General features: G+C 45.5%; 1 protein-coding gene across 3 annotated transcripts in view; it reads right to left on the bottom strand.

Moving 5' to 3' along the window:
• Window positions 1–507: 507 nt before the first annotated feature.
• Window positions 508–9,973, bottom strand: part of PBX1 (PBX homeobox 1) — a 286,241-nt gene continuing 276,775 nt past the window's right edge. For 2 of the 3 annotated variants that reach the window (XM_057727436.1, XM_057727437.1), the window contains one exon: window positions 508–4,323. In XM_057727436.1, the coding sequence (XP_057583419.1) occupies window positions 4,231–4,323 (93 nt within the window). In that variant the 3' untranslated portion in view covers window positions 508–4,230. The remainder of the gene's footprint in view (window positions 4,324–9,973) is intronic. The other variant, XM_057727438.1, reaches the window with a different exon arrangement.

Below are 9,973 nucleotides of genomic sequence, written 5' to 3'. Positions count from 1 at the left end.
GCCTCGTAGAATGTTGTTATTAATCAGGAAGAAAGAAAAGAAAGCATTTTACGGTGACAGTCACAATCCACCGAGGCAAAATCCTTCCCCTACAGTATAAAAAGGTCCCCTGGACCAAAAGGAAACTCAACTCCCTGCTGTTTTTCTCAGGGAATGCAAGAATGCCGCACACTCCAGAAATGCAGATGAGCGATGCGACAGCGGTGTGCGCTTGAACTCTGAAGTCAACTGAACTTGAGGCAAAAAGAAGTACAAGGAAACAGCCTATTCTACAAATGTCATCTTTTCACATCACCTTGAATACATATTTAAGGAATAAAAACAGCAAGATCATAATCCTGACAATTAAAAAAAGCCCCCCCCCCGCCCCCAAGAAACAAACCCAAAATAACACAAAACATACTTTCTTTTTTTTATATTTTAAAGAGCAGGAGAAAGGAAAGAATTTATTTCTGGGTCTCAAAGTGAATAAACATAAGAACATGTTAGGCTGTACCTATTATGCTCACTATTCCAACCTCTTTTTTTTTTTTTTTTTTTTTTAGTTTACAAAATGAATTACTGTCACTTTTAAACATCGTGAAACAGGAAATGGATGTGCACAACTCGACACTTTTCTAGCATTCTTGAACTAATTCACAAATGCAAGAAAATAAAAGGAACATGGGGCCAATGGTGAATGTAGGTCGTTCGGTGTTAAAAAACGAATGCAGGAATGATGTGCATTGTCACAGAAAGAAGAGGGGAAGTTCCCCATCCTGTTTTGCGTGCTATGAGGGTCATTTTTAAAATTTTTATTATAAACACTATGAAATTCAGACCGCTTTTTTGGTTTTTTTCTTTCTCTGAATATACAAGAACATTCTCAAATGTTCATCATCAATACTACAAAGAACGAGACACAAGTCGCAAGAAACAATGGAAAATGTTAATAAAGCTGAAAGAATCATTGAGTATTTTTTTGTGGTTTTTTTTTAAGTGTTTTTTTTTTAAATTTGAGTTTCTGTAGTTTCATCTTTTTTTGGTATCGAAGTCAGGTTTTTCTGGGCAGAAAAATAAAACTCGGAAGGAACGGGGGCAAGGGGGGCGCGCGCGGGGAAAGATCTGTTAGAGAAAAGGCAACCAGTAAATAAAGAACCACCACCACAGCAAAATAAAAAAATAAATGTAAAGAAGGTGCCACTTGGCAAAAGTACTGCACGGGAGTTAATTCCACGCCCAGGGAGAGGAGTTAGGGATGAAAAGGAGGATATGGTGAAGAGTTACAAGGTGGGCAAACCCTAGGGCTAGTAGCATTTCTCAGGGGAAATCTTCTGCCGGGGAAAACAGAGCGCTCCCACTTCCATCAGAAAATGAAGGAGTCTTGGGGCACGTTTTGGTATCTGTAGGATTGCCGTCATACGAATTCCCAGGGAGCTGTATTTCCAGAGGCACGCTCTTTCCATCCCCATCCTTCCACTGCCAGTATTCTCATGCTTCGCTTAATGCAAAGAGGTCTGGTGGCCACCCTGTTGGACGTGATCGTGGGCGAGGAGGGGAGGTCGTGGGAAAGGTACTGGATGCAAAGAGCACTGCGTGAAGTGCTGGGCGGGGGGGTGGGGGGAGATGCTGTGAGAGACGATCATCCGTGCAAATTCCTGCAGGGAGGGAAACTGCCTGTGCAAAGGGAGCACCGCTCTGATCTCTTTCATCAACTTAAAATGGCAATCATTCAACCCAAATCTAGAATCATTCTTCCTGTTCCCAAGAGAACCCTTTCGTGTCTCTCTTGTACTTTGCCCCTAATCAGAGGGATGCAATCCCACCATATGCCTGTGTGGGTAGTTTCAACAAACCCCTGCCACTCAGACAAAGTTCTCCACTGGTTCTCATCACTGGGGAATAGTCACAAGATGGCTACTTCCAGGCATCCTCTTTATCAAGCTCTGCTCTGATCATGGCACAGGTTAGAAGACAGTCTTTCCACCGCTCTCCGTCATCCGGGCAAACTGCCATCTTGCCAAATATTTACCTTTTGCATTTTCCTTCAAATACATACACCTTCCAGTTCCTTAGGTTAACCCCCCACCTCCCAACACCCACACACAGGAACATTTTCTAAGCCTTACCGTACTGTCACGCAGAATGTCCATGACCTTGTTAGCTGGCCACCCTCACGCCTCAGGGTCTCATACCTCTCCCAGAGGCCTCTCAAACAGAGTAGATGTGACAGGGGACTAAGTACTTACAAGGCCACATATCGGATTCAAGTAAAAGCTAAGAGAACCAGGTCCCATTTTTTCCAATTTAGAAACTTAGCACTATTCTAAGAAACCAAGCAGACCAAAACAAACAGAACCAACAACACTAACCCTTCTCTTTGTCATCATGGTGATGACCTGAGGGTACCAATGTTAACCAGAAGTTAGGACTGGAAAACCATTTATTGTCCCTACGTGACACAAACCAGTTTATCTTAGGGATGCTACTTCCTCTCACTTCACAATTACAGATTGGACATGAATGAAATCGATTTCTTCAGTCCCTCACAAGCCTCTTGGTGAACCAGGCATAATAACCCCCATTTTACAGATGAAGAAAAGGATTCATCAAGAGATCTGACCATCTCTCACTTAATCAAGTGACAGAGCTGCCATCTTCATTGCTGGCACAGCTGGCTATGAAGAATGTGAGCTCAGGTGACATTAGAGAACAGCTCTCTAGTACCTACTCTTCACCCTCAGATATTCCCAGGAAATAGAAACCGCAGGTGATTTCACTGAAAGCATGACCTCCCTGGTCCCCATCACTCTCGGGTCTTCAAGGTAAGCAAGCAAAAAGTTTGCCCGAGCCATGTTCTTATACAACTTTCTCCTCCAGGACAAGAATGGTGCCGTATTAACACTTCGGATACTTAACGCAATGTCCCTAACGTACACACAGAAACAAAACAGAATCAAATCCACTGTAGACATTGTAAGTACTGTGTGTGGCTCCCTGAGAGCTCCAGAGGTGGCGAGAACAGGGTCAGTTTACACTGGAAACCTGGCCTTCATCGTGATCAAGTCCTGTGTGTGTCGTTCTGGTGTGTGCACGCTGGGGGCCTGGAAGCCCCGGCACATACCGCTTCTCTGTATCAGTGACCTTCACTCAGAGCTCTTAATTCCCTCTCTTGGGCTCACAAGGCGTAATGCTATAGTTACTAACACAGGTATTCGTATGTGGCATGGGACTGATTTGGGGCAAGTGAATGTGTGAGGCTGTACACGTGTCTACATGTATGTGTGTGTGTGAGAGAGAGAGACAGACAGACAGAGAGAGAGAGAGAGAGGAAAGGAGAGAGGGACTAGGCGAAGGCTTGCAGGATAAGAACCTTCTCCTCCTCAGTGATGCATTTACCACCATGCCTAACTCACACCTGGTTCTGCAGCAGGTTCTGAACATCGCTTACTGCATGGTCTCCAAAGACCGTGCCTCTGAAACCAAGAGCTATTATCGGGAAGATGCAAAAGCCTCTAAGAATCCTTGAGCCCTCTCTTGCTGCCTGACTTCCTGCCTGGGAATCCACCCAGCGGAGGGGACACCAGAAACTGTGGCACTTTTAGAAGCCCAGCAATGACAGCCCCAGTGAATACCTGGGGCTGAGAAGCAAGAGGAGGAACTGTGTTCTAATCAGAATCGCCCCCAGGCAGGGAAGAGCAAGAGGAGGCAGGGCGGCCTGAAATGAGTAGGGCAACGTGGCGTATGCCTGCTAAGAGGTAGTGAGAGTAACAAGAGAAGCAGAGAAGGACTGCCTGTTAACAGAGGGAGCAGGGGATCCGAGGGAGGTAAATTTGGCTCCTCAAACCACCAGCATGAAAACATACAAATGTTTTTATTATTTTCTTTGTGTTTTTTTCCTCTTTAAATTCCTCTAATTGTTTCAAACATCCTTCAGGGATGTCATAGAGGGCAGGGACCCAGGGAGTCTAGGACAGAGGGAAGGGGGCGGGGAAGATGACGGACATCAGGCTGACAGCTGGAGGCAGGGAAGGGTGGTTTCTACCCAGAAAAAAAAAAAAGGGAAGAGAGTATAAAGAAGTGTCCAGATTGGCTGAAATAGCATCCCAAAGAAGAGAAGAGAAGGAGACTCTTATTGTGTTTGCTGATTGCTTCGACCTCCAGTCTGACCGCTTCAGCGTTGAGAAACCCTCCCTCCTGGCCCTGCCCCGACTGGAGCACAGGGTCAGCCGGGATGCGACTGCTGGGAGATCAGTTGGAGGTATCAGAGTGAACACTGCCAGGGCCTTCTGTAGGGGAGGTCACTGATGAAGGGGTAGTAGCATCCTGCCAACCTCCATTAGCCTAGAAGGGAAAAAGGGAGAGAAGTCAGTCCTCTGAGATCGGGTGGCTGTTCTGAGCAGACAATGACAATAAGGCAACTTAGGTGAAGGGCTGAGCACAGTGCCGAGCACCTGGGGACACTCATCCAATGGGCAGCTACCACGGGGGTTGATAATATCGGCTCCCCCACCCTCAGATGAGTTTGGGTCCTCCCAGTGAGCCTTTGGACACAGTATTAGCACTCTTCCCCCCTTCTCATAGGCTCTGTAATTCAGTCCAAGCCACCAGATGATTATTCTGTGTGCTCTAGGACGATGACAGCTGCCCTGCAGGCCAAGGGACTGAGTTCAAGTTCTGACTCTGGCAAGGATTAGCTACTGGCTCTGGCGAAGCAGTCCCCTCTGTGTGGCCTCGGGTTCCCCTTTAAAAAAATCAGATCCTTTCTAGCTCTGGATGTCCCCTGTATTATGGGATCCCGGGCACCTGTTCTACGCAAAGTTCTATTCTAGCTGCTCAAGGGTATATAATGATGAGTGAGATACAGTTCATGTTTTCAAGGATGAGGATGAGACAAGCAGACGAATCAACTACAATTCCGGGCAGAACCTAATACGTGGTACAGCTCAGTTGTTATGAAGGTTCAAATGAAGGCAGCATCTCCTCTTGATGGAGAATCAGCAAAGGCTTCATGGAGGAGAGGCTCTCTGAGGTGAGCCTCGAAAAGTGTAGAGGGTGATGGGACGAATAAAACGGGTAAAACAATGGTGCCAACACCATAAGGACTGGCCTGTGTGACTACATCTAAAAAGGTGGTGAGACAGGAAGATACAAGTTTGATCTATATTTGTAGATTATCTTTCTAAGACTCTAAATCCAGATGCAATAAAACAATAAAATTGTCCTAAAAGGATTTATTTTAATAACTGCCTCTTTTACAAAATATGCCACTATTAAATAGTTGAAGAATGATTTGCTATAGTGGTTGATGCACGATTGTTTACATATTTTAAAGCACTGAACTATAAATGTGCTAAAAGGCCTCTTTTCCCCAATCACTGTGTTCCTTTGGAGTTAATAGACCCTCAACGCTGGAAATGTTAATATTGAACAGACCAGGTTTTAGGCAGTCCTGGTAAATTATTTTTATTGTACTTTCCTCTCCTTTTATTCCCTGAAGTATGTAGGGTACCTGGGGCAACTATTATTATTGCCATTTGGGAAGGACCATGGCTTCTACCCTGGCATAATCCACAGTACTTAGGAACATGGTTGGCACTTAATAGATGCTGGTAAACATCGCTTCACGTTTCTTTCCTAAGAAAGCACAGGTGTAAGAGAAGATCAGGCTTCCGGATTGCGACTGAGACAGAACACAGGCTTCCTAATCTTTGAGTCAGAATCTTTTTTCTCTGTCCTTTTTACTCATTTGGCTCTCTCTGTCATTGGCCTACCCAAACGATGCTCCAATTTTCCCAGGGAAACCAAGCTTTTAATTCAAAGCAGCTCCCACCAGTTACTTCTGCGGGAAGGTAAGGTTTGTTTGTTTGTTTGTTTTTTAATCCCCACACCTCACATTAAGAGCAGATCTGGATACCAAGAGGGTGAACGATCATCCTAGGCAGTGCCAAGAACACATCCCCTTAATCCTGGACCAATGAATAACTGCTCTCAAGTTCAAATCTCCATCTCCTAACCGAGTCAGGCAGCTCCTGCCACTCCCCTTTTCTGTTGGAGGACATCTCTTCTGTTGTTTGTAAAAGAGAGATTAGAAAGAGAACAATGAGAGGAAAATGAGAATTCTTTCTCTTAGAACAAGAGGCTTTGCTATCTTTTGGGGCCCAAGACTCTGCAATATGATCAGAATCAAGAACAGAATTAATTCAATTTCCTTATTCAGGTTGGTTGCAGGGGTGACGATATCTTAGCCTCCACTCTCAACCAAGAACACATGCATGCTTTCGGTACCATTTTAGGCTGATTGAGAATAATGGTTGTGTTTATTTTCCCTTGAATAAAATCCTTTAGCATCATTTATCTTCTCTGATGATAAGAGTAAGATATGCTTATGTAATATTTACAAATACCATATCTGCCGTTATACATGCAATATCATATTTGAAAACAGGAGAATCACAAAAAGCAAAGTGTACAATAGCCATAATCCTACGATCCAGAGATAATTACTCAGCATTCTGATATGTGTCCTAGTAATTTTTTAATATGTGCATGTTTATCAGATACATAAAATAAATTAACTAATTAAATAGACTGGAAGGTGTTTGTGTGTGTGTGTTTGCCGAGTAGTATGGGATTTTAGCAAACTTGCCAGGGGCTCCCTAAGCACAACATCATGAGGAAGAGAGTGAGATGCTTGCAAAAGAGGGAAAAAGTCATGTATCTTAGACTCCACCTGGTATGAGACAAGTAGGGGGGAAGCTCTCTAAAGCAGCTAACGTCCATGTCATAGCATGTGGCACAAATCATCACCACTCTAATTCCATTAAAATAACAATAAGCGGGGCCCCAAATGAAGCCATTAGGAAAGAAAATGAGCTCTGTGGTGTTTCATTAGCAGGGAATTAGCAAGGCACTGAATATGGACCAGAAGGTTCTAGGAGACTTCTTTTTGAGTCATCTCTGAGCTGAAATAACTCAAACAGCAGACATTTGATCTCTTTCCTTCAAAAGTTCTGTTTTCTCAGACCAGTGCGCAGGATGCCAGAGGGGACAGCGAGCTCACAGATGGTGGAGACGGGAATTAGTTCAGGCTGATACCAAAACCAGCATTTTAATTATGCTAGCTGGCCTGGTGAAGAAGAACATATAAAACCTTAAAAAACCTTATTAAAAAAATAAAGAAATAAAACAAATCTCTTTAACTGCCTTTTTTTCACTCCCCCTCCATCCACAAACACACACACTTCAGATGGGATGACCAACTGCCCCAGTTTGCCCAGGACTCAGGGATTTAATGGAATGGGGGACTTTCAGTCCCGGGTCACCCTACCCCAGGGTATCCCAGCTATGACCCAGGACTTCTTGCCAAATTCAAGACACTGTGAGAAACCTATGGGTTTCAGGTTAGATGAACGCAAGTCCTTTTTAGAACGAGCAGCTCTAACACTGGGAAATGTTGAAGGATTTTTTCCTCTGGAGGTGCTTTCTACCATGGTATATTGTCTGCTGCTGCTGCTGCTCCACGAGATCAGAAGCTGAGAGCAAACCCACCCTAACTGGGTTTCCCGTAAATCACTTTGGCTGCTTCAGCTGTATCACTCCAGCTTTAATGTAAGACGTTCAGAGGCTGCACCGTCTTGGGAAACAGCTGACCTCGCTTACTGCCACGTTGACCCCGGGGAGCAATTCCTTCCCTCTTCCTCCACTGCGGGTGAATATTAAGTAGGAAATGCCGCCTTTGTGTGTTTGTTTATCTCTGGGAACAGCGAGAGTCAAAGATGGTCTCATTAACAACCGTGTGGGGTGGTGGGAAAATAAGACTTCTGTTTTAATTTTTCTTCTGCATCCCAACTTCCTCCTTCACTCTCTGATGCAAACTAGCCTTTAACTGGACACACTCACTCTGTAAAATGCTGATGCCGGAAACCACCCTGAGGGGTTACAGTGGTGGGAGTCTGAAAAGCCAAACGTGGCCTTTTTATCTCAAAGCGTCCATAACGGGAGAGAGTTCACATTTACACCCAATTCCTCAGGTTAATTCTGCAGCCTGGAAAGCAAGACTTGATGGAACACTTAATTCCGCCAGGGGAAGCCTAAGCCAGAAGCAGGCTCGACCTGGAACCTCATGAAGAGGAAGCTAATAGAAGACAGAATTAGGACAAAATGCAGTAGATTTCCTAGTTAAGAAAATCTGGACTTTCAAAACACAAACTCAAGGCATTCGGGAGCACAATGTTTCAGGAACAAAAATGACTCCTCTCTATCCTACCCTAATGAATTTGGCACATGATTTGATAGACACCAAATTTTGCCAGAATCCCATCCACTGGATAAGGCAAAGCATGCCTGTCGGAGGAGGTAGAGGAAGCTAGCGATGGAGCTGGGGATGGAGCGACGGTGGACGGCAAAACCCGCATGGTTCCTCCTGACATACACAAGAGCACGGAACTGAAACTGAAGCCCTGACTTCTCTCTCCTCTGCCACCCTCCTTGAGCCAGAACGCAGGGGGCCACCTGCCTCTCCCTCGCTGTGGCAGAGCCGGTACCGCTTTTCGCCCAGAGCAGTGGCTGCTGGGCTGAGAACCGCTGGTCCCATCCTCCTCTTTTCCCCACTCCTCCTCTGAGCTTACCTTAGCAGCACACGGTTGATGCAGAGAATTCATCACCTGATGTGACAGCCCAAGCGAGCCTGGCACTAAGAAACTCTCATTTGCAACCCAGAAATACGCTGGGGTGCCACAAGCCGGCTGATGTCAGCATCGAGTTGAGCTCGATCTGCATATGGGCCAGATGCCATTACCAGCGATGCCTTCAGCATGGGTGAGGAGGTGGACGTGCTCCAGGCCCTCAATCACCCAGGCCCTGGTGGTGCCGGCCAGGAAGAGAAACAAACAACACGGATGCACCCTTTCTCCCTCTCTCTACACAGAGACACACAGACACATGCACATATGAACACACACACAGCCACCATTTGTCAGGGGAGACACCAGCTCACGCAGTGGAGTCACACCCTGGGTCCAAGATTGTTCCAGCAAGATAGAACTACGGTTTCCTGATATGCATAGACTTTCCCCAAGATTACACTGTGAGCACCAAGAGATGCTCTGGGATGAAAAAATGCTACTGGAAAGCCCCCTTAGGGACAAAGGCTTCAAAATTTCCCTGGGAAATTTTACAACAGTAAACAGACCCATGCTTATGCTGGCACCCCTCCAAGTCCTCTCTCTAGCTGCCTCCAGCATGATCTTTCAAAAATGTAGCTCTGATCATGCCACCTCCCTGTTTAAACCATCAATGGCTTCTTACTGGCCTCAAGGTGAGGTTCAATGTCCTCACCAGGTCTACCATGTCCTGGGTCTTGCTAACTCTCCAACTCAATGCTCATGTTTAATACTTCAACCATAACAGGGTACCTAGGAATTCCCATAACAGAGCTGCCATTTGATGCCTGTTTCCTTCCCCTTGAACACAGTGCCTCACTCACCCACTCACTTGCCACTCTCACCTTGGCTGCTTTTCAAGATTGAGTTTAGGTATCTTTGCACCTGTATCTGCCCCCTACAAGCCCTCCAGGTCATGACCCCCTCACCCCTGCCAGGCAGGATGTACCTCTATCACAGCACCTGTGCCATCACATTGCATTTGTTTTTTCACACGTCTGACTCTCCTACTGGACTATGAGAACAGGGCTACGGCACTTGTTTTTGATTTCAAAGTGCCTACCACAGTTCTTGACACAGCATAAATTTTAATAACTATCTCTTAGAGGAACATAAGAAGAAGTGAATAAACCTTTAGCGGAGCTGTAACCTCCATCCTCCGTTGTGGATGTGGGTACTCAAGATGCAGAGCAGAGGCAGGACCAGGGTTCAAGGTAAATTTCACATCTAGGAAGTGAACTTCTCTCTTGCTAGTAAGTAGGTGTCAAGGAGATCTGGACTTCATAGCTTATCCCAAACAAGTAACTATGATTCATATTAAGTAACTATGA

The sequence above is a fragment of the Hippopotamus amphibius genome, chromosome 3 (assembly GCF_030028045.1).
Source record: "Hippopotamus amphibius kiboko isolate mHipAmp2 chromosome 3, mHipAmp2.hap2, whole genome shotgun sequence".
Classification (NCBI taxonomy): domain Eukaryota; kingdom Metazoa; phylum Chordata; class Mammalia; order Artiodactyla; family Hippopotamidae; genus Hippopotamus; species Hippopotamus amphibius.
Note: the sequence above shows the minus strand (reverse complement) of the source record. Positions and strands in the feature narration are given on the sequence as shown.